Genomic DNA, 16,858 nt, shown 5'->3' on the forward strand with positions numbered 1-16,858 from the left:
AAAGTATGTCTGCTCTTCCTGTTATTAATCCTGTTTTTCTGCATTTCTTTCAGCAATTTCAGACGTTGTTTGGATGTTTTCAGGAGCGGTGCACTGAAACACAAGACCATACACATGACATAAATAATGTAAAGCCAGTTGTCCTGACCACGCTGGCCTTATTCTCTCAGTCATGTTTCTGTAAACATGGAAAGGACCACGCTGAGGGAGGGGAGACTACACGGCCCACACATTTCTATTGGCAACCTCACAGGTGTGTGACTCCTGTGGAGAGAGTGTGACTACTGGAGAAATCTGGCACTGATGGATGCAAAGGTGTATTTATTTAAAGGGATAGTTCAACATTTTGGCAAATTGGCCCATTGCCATAATCCCTATAGTTTTAGGAGTAGGTTCGTTAACTTTAATTGTCGGTACAAGCTATTTTTTAGAACGGCGGAGCAGAGCCGCGAGCTGCTCAGAGCTACGCTACGGAGGCTCATGGGATTTCTTGGTTTCCCTCATCAAACTCATCAAATACACAATCCAACAACTCCAAAACACTCTCGTTTTTGAGGAGAATGCAGAGACTGCTTGCCGAAGAACTGCCTCCGACAGGAATGCACATCAGCGGTTTTGCATGAATTTACCTCAAAAACAACTCTGTATCGCAACTTTCCATTATTATCTCATAGCGTGGTGAATGTGCAGGTCACAACTTGTCCACAAGAGCGTTTTGGAGTTGATGGATTGTGTATTTGATGAGTTTGATAAGGGAAAACAAGAAATCCCATTAGCCTCCGTAGCGGCTCTGAGCAGCTCGCCGCCCTGCTCCGCCGTTCTACAAATAGCTTGCACCAGCAATTAAAGCTAACGAACCTACTCCTAAAACTATAGAGATTATGGCAATGGGCCAATTTGCCAAAATGTTGAACTATCCCTTTAAAGAACAACCAAAAGGGGAGAAAATTAAAAGAAAAGAAACAACAACAACTGCAAGGCCCCTTGGCTTCACCTGCTGTGGACAGACAACAGGTTCAGGGATAAACTGCTGTGATCAAACATATAAAGCCTCTTGGATAAGTTATGTCAACATTAGAGGAATCTAAAGGAGCAATAAAACCAATCATGTGTCCCAGAATAAGAAAGTCATTATGATAACAGAGTCATACAAGAGCAATTTGTTCACACCGAGTGAGTTTTCTTGAAGAAGTTGTGTCTCGTTGAGACCTAAAAAAAAAACACATCCTGCACCAGCTGCTCCACACACAGCAGTCGGGCTGCAAACATGCACAGTCATAGCGGGCCGACCACAGATAAGCTTCCCTGAACCAGACAAACAGGCAAACAACATCCTGTGCATCGCTCCCTCTCAGCTCTCCACACACATATGACCTCTCCTCTGTCATCGCCGTGTTTAATTATGGACCGTCTCATTTCGACAGCAGTTGAAGGGGGGGGGGGGGGGGGGTTGAGGGGAAAACAAAGCAGGAATCCATCCCAGCAGCTGAACAGCGGCGTGTCTGCTGAGCTCAGACTCACACTCAGGTTCTCAGAAGGAGAAGGAGGCAGAAACAGCAGGAATCAATTCTGACCTGATTTTTCTTCTTTCTCTCTCTCTCTCTCTCTCTCTCTCTCTCGTCTTTACTTCGAGTGACAGTTACCAAACTGGACACAAGCTGAAGCTGAAGCTGAACTGGGTCTCAGCTGCTTGGGGGGGTCGTCCTCGTCGTTGTCATCGTAGTTGTTTCCATGGTAACCGCTGGACCGACTGAACACTGGCTGGCGCCGAGTGAGACACTTAGCAATGCTGTTTATTCCCCATCATTCTCCGAGGTGATGCTAAACTGATGACTCTCCCTCTTCTCTCTCTTATTATTGGCCCACAGGCTGAAAACGACCGGCAGTGGTCGGTCGTACACGCATTTGCATTACATTCTCACAGAAACGCACAATGATATGTTCTATGTTTTGTATTATTATGATTATATACGGTACTATGTGCAAAATCAGCTCCATTAAAACTGGATAAAAAGTGGAGCGATGCAAATGCATGCAGCCAGGCAACCTGAAACACAACAAACCTTTTCCACCATTTAAAAAAATGTGTTACCATCATCCCAAGCGGCTAGCAGGAGCACCCGAGCTCGCAGACAAAACCTGTTTTGTGGGAAATGATACCTCACAGCTCACAAGCACAGCACAATCATCACCTCACATGATAAGAGCTCAAAAAGAAGCAGGGGGGGGGGGGGCACAGTGGGTGCAATTTTATATTTTTAAAAGTGAAAGATGATGCCGGTGACGTGATGCCGGTTACAATGATGGTGGAAAAACCAGGTCAAAACCTAATGAAAGTGTAAAACTTCATGTTTAAAGTCTCAGGGCAGATTCGCTGTCTCAGTTTTATGCAGAATGCAGCTTGGAGATTTAGCACCGAAGGAGCTGGAATAATGTACAGAAATGTTGCACATCCTGTTGTTTGAGGAGAGAAGAATCGCATTATTCTATAAATAAATAAATAATCCAATGATCAAGCTCAAACATTGAGATTTACATTCAGTAGTGTCGATTATAACACACTGTATCACAAACATGATGAATGTGTTTCCTCCAACATTTAAGGTATGAAAGATTCAGATACTGTAATATGATATGATATGATATGGTATAATATAATATAATATAATATAATATAATATAATATAATATAATATAAAATAACATAATATAATATAATATAATATAATATCTTAGTACAGTAGCACTACTGAACCATTAGTTAACAACGCTTTCACTTACAATTACAAACAAGATTGGGTACTGAGAGCTCATATTACATCCACATGTATCTGTGCTTACATTTTTGAGTAGGAGCCTCTGAGTAAACCTTTGGTCTGTTTGTGTGTGTGTGTGTGTGTGTGTGTGTGTGTGTGTGTGTGTGATCCCATCAGCACCCATCCGGGTCCAGAGCAAAGTGTACATGTGACAGGTATCCTCGTTAAAATGCTGCTGCTGCGTTAAACACACAAATTATTTATCAAGGAGGCTGTGGAAGGACTGCGTGGGGAGAATATCGGATTCTCGCCTTCGCTGCCTCCTCCTCCTCCTTCTCCTTCTCCTTCGCCTTCCCTTATACACGGTGTCTTATTCTATAGCTGCGGCTTTGCACAGGTGATCATCGCAGGGAAGGCAAGTAAAGGGGCGACACTTCCTCCACCGGGATCCTCGTCCTCCCGTCTCAAAGCACACAAGGTTATTCCAGCACTTCGGGGAGGAAGGGAGGGAGGGAGGGAGGGAGGGGAAGCTACTGTGAAACTGTGAGGAGCTGATACACTTGACATGGTGTGAGATTTGCTCTGATTAGACTAGATTCACTCTCTGTGTAACATCCTGGAAATGTTTTAAAAAAGACGAATAAGTAAACAGCCTTTCGGAAAGTTTGACGTCGTGAGACTTAGGTATAAACTTCTGTGTGCGTTGCTATGTAAGCAGCACATTTTTATTTAAAATATATTCCCTTATCTTATCTAATGAATACAAAACACTTGAGAGGGCTTAGTGTGAGCTTGACAAGGAGACCAGTGAAACATATTGGCTGTCCCCTGACCCTGATTTACCCTCAGTGCTCTGTAATGGCCTTTTTTTTTAAGAGGGCTATGCTTCCGTCGAAGAGCGAGAGAGATCTGTCACAAAATGCAAAAAGATAAAGAAATCAAGACAGAATCTGTGAGTATACAGCTGTCTCTCCACCAGTGGGTGTGTGTTTCATGGTTTGTGAAAATGCAGAGCCATGTGCATGCAGACAGAGGAAGAAAAAAAAAGGGGGGATAGAGCGAGCGACCTGCCTGTTGCTCTGACGCAGGCTCTGATAAGACTGTTCCATGTGACGCAACAGTTAGCAGAAACACCGAGGGCTGGGTATTTTTAGGAACCACTCTTTGACCTCTCACAGCACTTGTGTCAACACCAACGTCCACACAACAATACTAGCCATTGTCAGGGGCCATAAAGCAAATAATGCCGAGGTGAGGAATGTACAGTTTGAAGAAGTTTCAGCGAGAAAATCCCCCCCCAAAAAAATGTCAAGTGGGGACCTGACAGAGAGACGTGCTTTGATGTGTGTGTGTGTGTGTGTTTTTTTTTGTTGCAATGTACAATACATGCCAGTGTTATCACTCAATTTGACACCCACGTATAAGAAGCAGGACAATAGATCTGGGATGTTATTTCTCAAGGAAAGAAAAGAAACTGCAGCAATTTCTGACAAACACTCAGAAGACACTATAAGACAAGGCGTCAACCATAACAAAGCATGGGATGGTGTGTGTGCATGTGTGTGTGTGTGTGTGTGTGTGTGTGTGTGAAGTGATGGGTGACTGGGTGGGACATGCACATGTGTATGTACTGTTCTGTTCTGTACCGTCGCTGTGGCTAATTGATTTAAGCTGAGGAGTCTGAGGATCAGAGTTACGACAGAGCCAGACTCACATGTGACAGGACGTCAGGACATTATAAACTATGATACACTTCAACGCAGACCTGCTTATAACAATTCAAACTCGTAGATGCTGCAGTTTATGGTGCGAGCGTGTATGTTACAATACAACGCTAAAAAAAAGAGTGAGGCTAGGGAACGCACACTTGATTCTGCTGTATTGCAGCTGTAAAAACACACATAACTAACCAACGCCAAGAGCAATACAGCTTAAGAAACAACCAGATGGACCGCATGTGTTTTTGAAAGGTTTGAAGGGATTAAGGGCCATAAATTTCGAAGAGCTGAACATGAAAATAGTCTTTTATATAGTGAACGCCGGACACCGCCAAGATGTCTGCAAGAGTCTTCTTACATGTTAGACTGAGTCAATAAAAGACAGTTCTGGACAGAGTGAACTCAAGCTAATGCTCATTAGCATACAGTAATGTCACTCAAAATTTGATTTGATCAGAAGCGTGATGATGATCTTGATTTTAAAAAAGGCCCTACAGTAAACGACTGTCTGTCTGTTACTACTGCTCTCTTGTTCAACTGTATTTTTGATGTAAAAATGGTAGTCTGAAAGTCTGGAAGTGCATTTATCGCTGGATATTCTCATCGTGTGGTTGTTGCCTAATGGTTTCTGGAGTAAAAAAAACAAACAAACTTTATCTAATTTGTTTTACATCTAAAAAGGCATTCTGATTGCATTAGTAAAGTATTTATAGAAGACCTGTATGGGCTCATTGATAATCTCGTATCATTTTGAAGACTTGTTTTGTTGTAAGAAGTGTTTCTTGTGGGTTTTTTTTCACCAGTTGTTCCAGACACAATCATTACTGTACGTGACCCAGCAAATAAACAATGAACTTGTCCATATTCTGATCAACTCTGCAGAAGCACTACAGATGTTGCTGTGCCTTTTTCACAATAACATCTGTATTTTCACCTAATCTTAATCATCCTATCTGGTGCACTGCACAGACAGACAGACAGACAGATAGACAGACAGACGTGCTCATCGTCTTTATACATCAGATCCCTGCTGCTCACATTAGAAAACCAGTGAGACAAAACACAACACACAGAAAACGTTTCATTTGAAAGGACGTGGTTGTAATTAACAGAAGCTGTGTTTATAAAAAGAAATGGATGAAGAAAACTAGTTACAGAAGCTTTAAATGATCTTTAATGCTGCTCTCCGGTGCAGCTGACCCACATGTGGAGACACTGTCACCGAACCCACTGACCCCTGACCGTTTGGCCCTGTGTTTACCTGCCAGGTAAGTCCGGCAAAGAGCTTGAGCATCTTCTATCTAGGTCATTTACTCTCTTACAGTATACAGTATAAGCTTTGAGTTTAAAATAAAAAGGAAACACACACATGGAAAATGACCTGTAGCTGACAATTGATTCAACTCAACAATCAATTGATCTCAGGCTCATACAGTACAACTACAGTGTGACACACACGACAAGCACAAACAGAGTTGCAAGGATTAAAGCACGGTCACCTTGGGATAAGGGAAAATATTGACAGGCATTTTTAACTGTTTGTTTTCACATTTCATTTCCAAATAGATTAATTGGTAAGAAAACAACACTTTGATGCACAGACACCATCCACTCTGTGGGGAATCAACTTCTTTTACGTCTTTTTCAGGAATCAGTTTCTGTCCCAGTCAAATCTAGCCTCAGATACTCAAATCAGTGTCACCAAACCAAACCACACCACAGAGACAGAAAAGAGGATCTGCATTTACAGTACGTCACTCCTCGTGCACAACTTATCTACAGCCGACGACAACAGAAACCCGGTAAGGTTAATGAATTATTGGAGAAAAGAGGAAACACTTTGTGCAAAAAGCGTGAAGCGGTGATTGATGATGACACTGTTTTACTGTGTCACACAGCACACACACACACACAGGCGACCTCAGGAATAAACAGCATTGCTGCCTGGGCTGCAGCTATCTCATGACATTCATTCACTTGAACAATGGTAAACAATGTGGGAAAGCCTGTGATGGATTGTACTCTGCTATATCATGCATGATGTCCCTGGGTTCCCACGTAGGCCTGTACTGTACTTCGGTAATTAACGCTTAATAAACAAACCACAAGGTTATGAGAAATCCAGATTACATGTGGTGAAAGGATATTTTTTGCTGGATGCTTATAGCAACGCCAGAGATATTAAAGTGACAATCAGCAGATCGTTATGTCATATATCCCTCCATTGTTTGCATGCAATGGTCTTCTCATTATAACTTTTCCCCAAGGAGACAGACAGTTGTAAAACAGCTATGTACAGAAAGCAAGCAGCCACCACCATACTGTGACTCTGACCCCCCCTACCCCCCCCCCCTCTCCTCCTCCTCCTCCTCCTCCTCCTCCTCGGCCTCACCCCCGTTACTCCACCATTGGAGAAAAGTACAAAGCGTCCCTTGTGTGAGAGCACAGAGACCTGAGTGATACTGCTTTATATCATGGTATTCTCCCACTGTCACACAACAGCACACAGAGAAACCACACACACACACAGACAGACACACACACGCACAGCTGTCCGGTCGCAGCGGTTCACTCGGCCCACTGACCTTCAGCGAGCCCCCTTGGTCCTTGGCATGACGCACAAACAACAGCACACTGTACGGCAACAAGACCCATACGCTTTCAAAGTGAATGTAAATACGCAGCAGATACAACACGGTGACAGAGGAGAGACCCACACTGTCTCAGTCACCCCATCATAAACACCGTGCCGCCATGCTAGACGTTTTTTTTAAATGCAGCAAGGCATGATGGGATGTCACGAAGCCACAAGTTCAGCCAAACTTGCAGTCAAAGCTTGTCAACGTGATGTATTCAGCTGTTTTGTCCAATTGTGACAAATTGACAAATTCACCCTCCTGTTTTCTGTTTCAAGTCATTTCAGATTTCAGGCCTGAGACGACGAACAAGTACTCTCATTATTGATTATCACAATTAATCAGTTAATTGTGTGGTCTCTTCAATGTGGGGAAAAAAAAGCCAAAACGAACTCTTTAAATATCTTCTCTTGCAGGACCAGGTCTACACCTTTATTCACTGACCCCATTTCCAGGAGCAGCAGTTTTCATCTGAAGCAACCAGATGATGACAGTGAGTGGGACATTTAGAAAATTAAAAAACTAGCTTGTTTGGTAAAATATCCAGTAAAAAAAAAAACTAATCACATGGCTAAATGGAAAGATTTACATTGTGCTTTCTATGTTTCTGTGATATATGGATGCATAAATACTGGGCTGAATGTAACCGAGCCCACAACACATGATATCAGCCATACACTGTTGATTTAAAAGTCTCTACTGCCACTGCTCCTCCTCCTCCCCCTGATGAAGATACGCTTCATGTTGTGATATTAGTTGGTTTGTCGAATGTTTTGGCTCCACCACATACAGATGTGCTGAGGAACCCACCAAAAAACGTGTGTGTGTGAGTTTAAAGGGACAACGAGGAGTTTCGGAAAGCGGAAGTGTTTTCACACTACATTTCCCATGATCCTCCACGCGCACGGTGAAATTCTTGGACCGGCGCAAGACAGACAAAAGCGAGAATATTTGCCAAGAATGTTTTCATTAATCAAGAACGAAAGTCGGAGGTTCGAAGACGATCAGATACCGTCGTAGTTCCGACCATAAACAATGCTAACTAGCGATCCGGCGGCGTTATTCCCATGACCCAAACCAAAACCAGGAAATGCTGGGCGAGTCGACCACTAAATAATAATATCAAAATAACTATAAAGACAAAACGATATATTTATCAAAAATTGACCCATTAACACAGTGTTTTTCAATCTTGGGGTCGGGACCCCATGTGGGGTCGCCTAGTATTCAAATAGGGTCGCCTGAAATGTCTAGTAATTGATAAAAAAAAAAAGACTAATAAAAATATTTTTAAACTGATTATTATATTCTTTTTAAAATTATGATTAAAAACACCACACACAATCTTAAACAACTGTATTCTATACTTTCACTCTCTCAAATATAAATTGAGCATCTTGATTGACGGCGCCATAAATTTGTGACGTCAAAATGGGGTCACGAGCCAAAAAAGCCACTGGGAACCACTGCATTAACAAGTGTGAGTAACGTAGATTCATCCACATTAATATGAGACTCTTTTATAACCAAATACAAACTCCTCGGGGTGTCAACACATGATCAGGCTGGACTTCTTTCATCCATTCAATTAGAGAAACTGCAGAGCAAACTGACGGGAGAGAAAGAGAAAACAAAACCAGAACTGCCTGAATAGTTTCTCCCGTGTTCGCCGTGTGTCTCACCTGTTTCCAGAGGAACTTGTCTTCCTGGTTGATCTGCCAGGTGGTGACCACGTGTATGATGGACAGGACGGCGCCGCTCAGCACCGCCGCTCTCATCCGCACGGGCAGCAGCGTGTAGATGATGTAGATGAAGAACACGGACCACCAGATGCCCTCGGACGCGCTCCTGGGCGCCACCATGAGCACGCCGAACACCTGCACCGACAGCAGCACCCCGATCACCAGGTAGCTGACCATCCACATGTAGTCCTGGTGGAAGCCGTTGCGGTTGCAGACCACCATGAGGGCCATGAAGAGCGCCATCGCCACCGACAGCGCCGACGAGTAGGCCACGTGGGGCGCGGCGTGGACACAGTGGAAGGTCAGCATGATGCCGCACACGATCACGAGCACGCCCATGAGCATGGTGAGCGAGCTCTGGTTCAGCCTGAAGAAGTAGCGCTGGTACAGACGCTCCAGTTTGCGGGATTGGAACTTTTTCGACTGGAAAACCCGGACCACCCTGAGCCAGCAGTCCGCCGCCGTCACCACGCCGCCGCCGTTGGGACCGTCGTCGCCCATGTCCCCGCTTCCTCCGTTACATCCGCCTTTCCTGCCGCCTTTCAGCTCTCCGTCCTCGAAGCCCAAGTCGACGGATTTCAGCCCCACCCCTTCCCCGGGAGCCCCTCCCCTTTTACCGTAGTGGTCCTCCTGCCATCCGCAACGGACGCCGAAGTTGCCCCCGCCCCCGCCGCCGCCGCCTCCGCCTCCGCCTCCGCCGCCGCCGCCTCCCACGGCCCCCGCCACCCCTCCGCGGTGGTGGTGCTGCTGATGGAGGGGGGCTCCGGAGGGCGGCTCCATGGCATCGGGGTCCCGCAGACAGCTCATGTAACGCGGGTTGCAGAGAGATGAGCCTCCCTTCCGCTTGGACTTCTTGCCATTGCGCTCTCCCCACGCAGTCTTGCGGTCGTCCACTCTGGCGACTAGGAAACCACTGAACCAGGACATTCTGCACCGGGAGAGAGGAAGGAAGGAAACAGGTCAAGACAGAATAAAGACAGATAAGCACTGATGAGTTAAAGCAGAAGTAACCGATCCGGTCGTTTGGGCTAATGCTGCGTTCCAGGCAGGCTTTTGAAACCGTAAATTACAGCTTCAAGTCACGACTTATGACTTTGTAGCGTTCCAGGCAACCCACTCGTGTTTTTCCGACCTGTTTTACCTGTGAAAGTCACTATAATGGCCACTCGTAACTTCCGACCCGTGAACTCGTACCAGATCGAACTGGTACGACTTCACAGGTCGGAAAAACACGAGTTACGGGCTGCCTTGAAAGCACCATAACGTCTCGTCAGCCGATGGAGTTAGCAGCCCCCGCCCTCGTCATGGATCTATTGGTCCTCGTCCCTACGTCACCACATTCAGGCGCATCCCTTGGCTGCACACACAGCCCTGCATGCCGTTCTCTCTCCTCATTGGATAAAACTTGTAGGATACAAGAAAAGTTTTCTCCTCGGCTCAGAGCAGAGCAGAGTGACTGACAGACCCGCGTTTCGGTCCAAACACTCTATGTAAGTGATTGCTGTCGGAAGATATAACTATTTAAGACTTATATTAACACAAAAATATTGCTTACTTCTGCTTTAACTGCCCGTCCAAAAGAAAAGAAAAAAAGTCACACAATCTAATATTTCGTTGAAGCGTCTTTAACTTTTGATGACGTCGCGCATTTGTTTCAATAAGCTTCTGCGACATCACAACATTTATTTCTATCCAGAGGTTGCATTAATTTTTCAAAGATTTATCAATGGGGTGAAGGTCTGGACCACATTTCTTCCTTGAAGATGATGGCTCTCCATTATCCTTCTAGTTTTTAATAGTGCGTTGGACAGTTCTTACCCCAATTTTAGTAGTTTCAGTAATGGACTTAGATGTTTTATTTTTACTTGATGCCAATAATTTGACCCTTCTGAAACAGATTAATATCTTCTCCACGACCAGAAAAGAAGTCTTTACGATAGCTACTTTCATAAAAAGTGCCTGGACACTAAAAAAAAGTGAATTGTTTACGTGAATTTCATGTGGTTTATGTTTTTGCTTGTTTATCCTGTTACATGCAGCGTCTGTTGTCTGTCTGACGTCTGCCCGATTTCACGTGAACGCAACATCAAGAATACATTCCGATATGCAACCGCACGGCTAGATGCGGGTAATTCCTACATATATATACAGTAAATTCATTCATTCATTCACCAACCACAGGATGTGTATTCTGCCATGGTTGTTTAAGAAATGAGACTGCATCAGTTAGGGTTAAATAAGTTGTTTCCAGCTGAAACATCATCATCCATGCAGTAATTATCCAATGGGAAGCTTTGACCTATTAGCTTAGTTAAATCCAAGTGGTGGTGACTTTTTGTTTTTGGATGGGCAGTGTATTACATCACAACATCATCATCTCCTGCTCTATCCACCTGTGAGAGTCGTTCATTTACCTGTTGGGGTTCTGGTACATGTCCCAGCCCTTTCCTTTGCAGCCGGTTCACTCATTTATCCCCCGTGGACGAAATTTTTGAAGATGTGAGGAGGGAGGTCTGCAGAGGCCACACTGCAGGGCTCGCACGGCTGCAGGGTGGGTGGGAGGGAGGGTGGTAGGGAGTGACTGGGTGAGTGTGTGTGTGTGAGTGTGTGTGTGGGGAGGGGGGTCGAAAGGCCACACCAGTCGCTTTTGCAAAGCTCCAGATGTTTGCGACCAGACCAGAGACCAAGGTTAATGTGAAGCCCAGTCTCTGCTGCCAGGCCTATCTCCACGACTCCTGCTGGGTCTAGAGAAGGGGGAGAGGGGGGAGAAAAATGAATAAAATCAGACACACCAGATAAATTGTAAATGAAAAAACATGGAGGGAAAGCCAATGCACAAATAGATCTGCGGTGGTGTTCGTGGTAATTAATGGCACAAATCTGGATCAGATGAGACGCATCAAATCATGTCACTAATGTGGATGTCTTGAGCGTTAATAGTCCCATTAACAAACAGGCCTGTCTCACTAGTAGTTAGCACTTTGACTTACTAGAAAAGAGGCCGTCTTTACCGCATATTTGACGAGAAATAACATTTTTTTTTTGCTTAATGTGCATAAATCTCATTTCTTGGATAACCAGACACAGTTGAGATCGTCTCACGTATGAAAACTGAGACAGAATCAGCTGAGAAGAGAAAGCTACTTTCAGATCTGTGGGGGAGAAAGGAGGGAGGAAGGGAGGGAGGGAGAGGAGAAGAGGGGAGGACAGGACCCGAAATAGCTTGTAGGTCTGGGTTTTTTAAGGTGAACCAGAACTGGCTCATTTTGACCCCCATGCAACAAAAAAAAGAAAGCAAAAACAAAACAAAACAAAACCAAAAAACACGCCCTCTGGTCTAAACGAATAACAGCGTTTTGGAGTCGGTTGGGCTGAAGATAAAAAGACGGACCCGATTTACTGAAGCTCTGTTTATTATCAATATCAACGATATAAAGATGAGCAATAAATACAGATAAATGCCGCTGGACAGCAGGATACTGTCAAGACAAATATCAAGACAGAAGGAGTATAAACAGCACGGCAGGGTCTGCGGCTCTTGCAGCATTAGATTAAACCAACAGTTGTTTGACAATACTCAGAAATCAAAGTGCCAATACTTCTTCCCTCTCAGCATTATTTACCATGTATAACACAGGCATATTATGTGTCCGATCTTACTGAGTTGAATACATGCGAGACAGAAAAATCATCTGTGAATGGAATTACTTCGATATTCATCAGATTTTTTCTTGTTTGGCACGACAGATGACAGTCGTCTCGGCTCTGTTTTGTGTCGTATGTTGCCTTTTGTACAGTTTGTTACCTTTGCATCTGATGTTGTTTTTCCCCACACAGCCCAGAGTGTGTGTTTTTGCTTTGTTATCTCTAGCTGCTGCATGTTGGGCAAGTGGTATCTTGAAGCCCCATGTGAACGCTTTTACACGAGTCTGTGCTTTTGCTGCAGGTCAGTAACAGTGACTTTGAGTTTCTTTACAAGAGGATGATGAAGTCTAACCAGAGAGGTAATAACAGGTCTGAACTTTTGGTTCAGGCTACGTCCTGACATTACACACATAAAATATATATCCAACGATGTCCAGGAACTTTAAAGTGGGCCTTTCTATGATATTCAGCAGTGGGGTTTATGCTGACCTGGTCACATTTGATAGTATTTATATCTGCGGTGACATCACTATATAACATCCCTAAAGCACTTTTATAATAACAGCAGATATAATAATAGTATGGTAGAGTAATCATTCATTGTAAGTGCTGTTCATTGTCGTCCTGATTGAATTGTGAAACGTCCACATATGCCTGAGCAACTGCTACCACCAGCTGATCTTACCACCAGGCCTCCAGACCAGACCAGACCGTGCACACAGAGAGAGAGAGACACGCAAACGCAACGCAGCCGCTACTGCCACTGCCACTGCTGCTGCTGCTGCTGCAGCCGCCCCCTCCTCCTCCTCCTCCTCCTCCTCCTCCTCGACCGGCATTTTCACCGGAGAGGCATGCTGAGTAGTTGAAGCAAAAATAGCATTTCCTCGCTATATCTCGCCTGCATGCATGCGCCTTCTCTGGCACGTATCGCGCCGTCAGTCCGTAGCCGTATAGCCGTGTAGCCTATCCCTCCTCCTCCTCCTCCTCCTCCTCCTCCTCCTCCTCCCAGCTGGCAGCAGCGGATCGACAAGATTCAAGGAGAACAACCCCCCCCTCCAACTCACACACACACCTCCCCTCCTCCCTCCACGACCACCACCACCTCCTCCCCGGCTGCGTCCCTCACTCCCCTGCACAAGGTCGACCAGCTTGTACCCGTTTGCAAACGTCGCGGTGTTGCGTTGCCAGCCGCTTTGGTGGTGGTGGTGGTGGTGGAGCGTGTTTGCATGTACACCACCACCACCACCACCACCACCTACCCCTCCCCACTCTAGCGCCTATAGGGGAGGGAGGGAGGGAGAGGGGAAGCGCGGGGAAAGGAAAGGAAGGGAAGGAAGGGAAGGGAAGGCGGGGGTGACTGACTGACTGACTGACTGACTGACTGACTATTCCCCAGGGGACATTTTCAACCGGACAGCCGCTACACTGACTGGCGTTACAGCCACAAACAACGAGCATAAAGTCATTCATTGTGGGCTTGTTCCAGGCAGACATGTCCGACGCTGCCCCCCCCCTCCCCTTCCTTCCCTCCCTCCCTCCCTCCTATCATCCAGATGATACAGATGCGAAAACAGATCAGGCAATTAGAGGGAATCAGAGGATTTCAACGCGCTCAACAACACACTTTGCATTGTTGTTGTTGTTTCTATTTTTTTGTGTGCATTTTTTCCCTCCCCTGCCTGCCTGCCTGCCGCCCCTCTTCTCTTCTTTCTGATCAGGTGCAGATGATAGGAGCTAGTATGTGTTTGCGATCCGGTGTAGAAAAAGCCATGCACATGCAGGCCGCCGTGTGTGAGGGCCCGCATTCAAACAGCGTAGGCTTCTTGTTACATAACACCATGGCCTATGTGACAACCATAGCGGGCACCATTAAAAAAAAAAAAAAGCCATTCGTCCGCGGCAGCTCAAGTTAAGATACAAACACGCCTCTGTCAGCGATTTATTTATCTCTCCAATTCATTTCTCTACATATAAAATAAATATAGGTATTAGCACAAAAAAAAGAAAAAAAGTGCTCCGGTCTGCAGCAAAGCCATAGCGCGCAGGATTAGTGTGCTGCTGACAAACATGGGTAAATAAACAGATAGAAACATGTTATTGCTGCTGCACATTCCTCAGCATCAGTCAGTCAGTGGATGAGCGGTGAATAATACAACCAACCCCTTCATTTATAACCCCCAGCTTGTTGTGTAGCCTACATGTAGTCGGGTGTATATAGCCTATAAACGCTGGGGGTGTTTAAGTTTAAAGTTGTGTTATTAAATAATAAGACAATACATCTGCAGTTGATGTGGATCATTATGAGCATCAGCTGCGACCTGCACGCCTCTGAATGCAGCCTGTATTATTATTATTATTATTATTAACACCCTTCAGCCCTGACTGTCAGCTGTTAGGATGCAGCTCATCCTTTTCTCTGTCTCCTTCTCCCCCCCTTGTTTTTTTTCCCTTCACACTGTTATGTTGTTATTGGTGGAAAACATTTCTACTGACCGTGTATATCCTCTCTGCCACCACCACCACCACCACCACCACCAGTGTGGAGCAGAGAGGCCTTACAGCAACTGTCGCCAGCTATGTCATTCACTCCGGTTAGAAATGGTGTATTGACAGGCAAGTGGCAGCTCAGGCGCTTCAATGCAAAACAGCGTTTGAGACGTGCAGAGCAGCAGATATATAGGCCATATCTATATATTAGGCTACATGTCGGCCTGCAGTGTGTGTGTGTGTGTGTGTGTGTGTGTGTGTGTGTGTGTGTGTGTGTGTGTGTGTGTGTGTGTGTGTGTGTGTGTGTGTGTGTGTGTGTTACAGCAGCAGTTAAAACAGTGAGAAAGACGGGACTGTACCGTGATCATCTTCCCTTTCTGTTCCCCCGACAGGACCGCAGCAGCAGCAGCAGCAGCAGCAGCAGCAGACAATCCGATCCCGTGTAGCGGTCGCTCGCAGGAGGCACGGCCGGGGTGGAGGACCATTTGTCAGCCCTGACTGTCCGAGGAGAGGATGGTCCGTCCGGTTAAACTGGTGGTCACCCTGTGCTGGATCTCCTCCTCCTCCTCCTGTCGTCTTCTCGCTCCACTCCCTTGCCTCTCCTCCCACTGACCCTCTCGGCTCCAAGCACCACTGTCAAGACGAGGGGGGGAAAGCCATGCAGACACCACACATCCGGTGAATTGTTTCAAATTAAAAGCGGCAGGGGCAGGGCTGACTATCGATCTACTAAAAGATCAACAAGATAGATATTTTAGGAGTAGCCTACATACCCAGAATTCATATGATGCAAATATATGATAAAATAAGACATATCTATCAATCAATGGGAACATTTGAACAGCATGCAGCTCAAGCTGACACAAATCTAGGCCATTAAAAGTATAGGCTCTACTTGTAAATATATAGATAGAATATTGCACTGGATAAAATAAATATTTTTCCCAGTAATAGTGTATATTTAAGTCCCCCATTAGTCTGTATTTTATCATTAGATTATAAACAACTTTGGGCAAAGTAGAAAACTCTCTCTCTCTCTTTGGACATCATGGAAGTCATTAAAAAAAAAAGGGGGGAAAATGTGTCGTTCTTGCCCATAGAAACACATGGATACTTGGCTTGCTTGTCTAGGCTACATAAGAATATAAAATGCTGTTGCTGATAAATATTTGACATTTCTACTAATATATATATATATACTAAGACAATTTATTATCAAAACTGGTGCCAATGGAAGCTGTTTCTAATTGCAGTTTTCAAATAAAAAGGGCTGAGATAGTTGTTTAATCCTCACACAGCCAAAACAGATGTATAGGAAAAGAAATATGAAGGAAAGATTACCAGCGATGGACTGTGATTGTGGCCGCAAAAGCTGAATGAAGTAACTTTTCATAATAATGAGTTGGATTTTGTATCTAGCTATACTGTTGGCACTAATAGACATGTTTTAATCTGTTAGCTGTAAATGTGGAGCCAGTGATCTCAGTCATACAGGCTATTATTGAATAGTATTATCTAAAGGAGAATAAACCAAACTTTCAAGTCTACACTCTGTGGACAGATACTTTTTTTGTGTGTGCGCATATTGTGTGACGCCTATTGCTCTTTCTTTCCATTTCGCTTGTTGTGAAGGTTTAAGGTCTAAGGATGAAGTCACAAATTTGAACTTAACCTTAACTGCTGACCTGCTTGTGTTTCTGTTAGGCTACTCCCTGTGGCTCCTTCAGTTGAAGCTTTTATTTTGAAACCAATATCCGCGCAGTTCGGGTGTAATGCAGTCTGACTTTGGCTGGTTTGACGCAGCTCTCCTCAGCCCAGGCGCGCCGTTGCTCACACCACTCTCCCGTTCCCACTTTTAGTAACTCGGCGCTCCC

General features: G+C 45.0%; 1 protein-coding gene across 1 annotated transcript in view; it reads right to left on the bottom strand.

The window, feature by feature from the left end:
• Window positions 1-15,612, bottom strand: part of adcy6a (adenylate cyclase 6a) — a 64,303-nt gene extending 48,691 nt beyond the window's left edge. Inside the window, exons 1-3 of the mRNA XM_085782542.1 lie at window positions 15,344-15,612; window positions 11,267-11,596; window positions 8,793-9,780 (exon numbers count right to left, since the gene is read on the bottom strand). Of these exons, the coding sequence (XP_085638668.1) occupies window positions 8,793-9,780; window positions 11,267-11,286 (1,008 nt within the window). The 5' untranslated portion in view covers window positions 11,287-11,596; window positions 15,344-15,612. The remainder of the gene's footprint in view (window positions 1-8,792; window positions 9,781-11,266; window positions 11,597-15,343) is intronic.
• Between the last annotated feature and the right edge of the window lie 1,246 nt (window positions 15,613-16,858).

The sequence above is a fragment of the Trachurus japonicus genome, chromosome 7 (assembly GCF_045865225.1).
Source record: "Trachurus japonicus isolate A0001 chromosome 7, Traja_1.0".
Taxonomy (NCBI): Eukaryota; Metazoa; Chordata; class Actinopteri; order Carangiformes; family Carangidae; genus Trachurus; species Trachurus japonicus.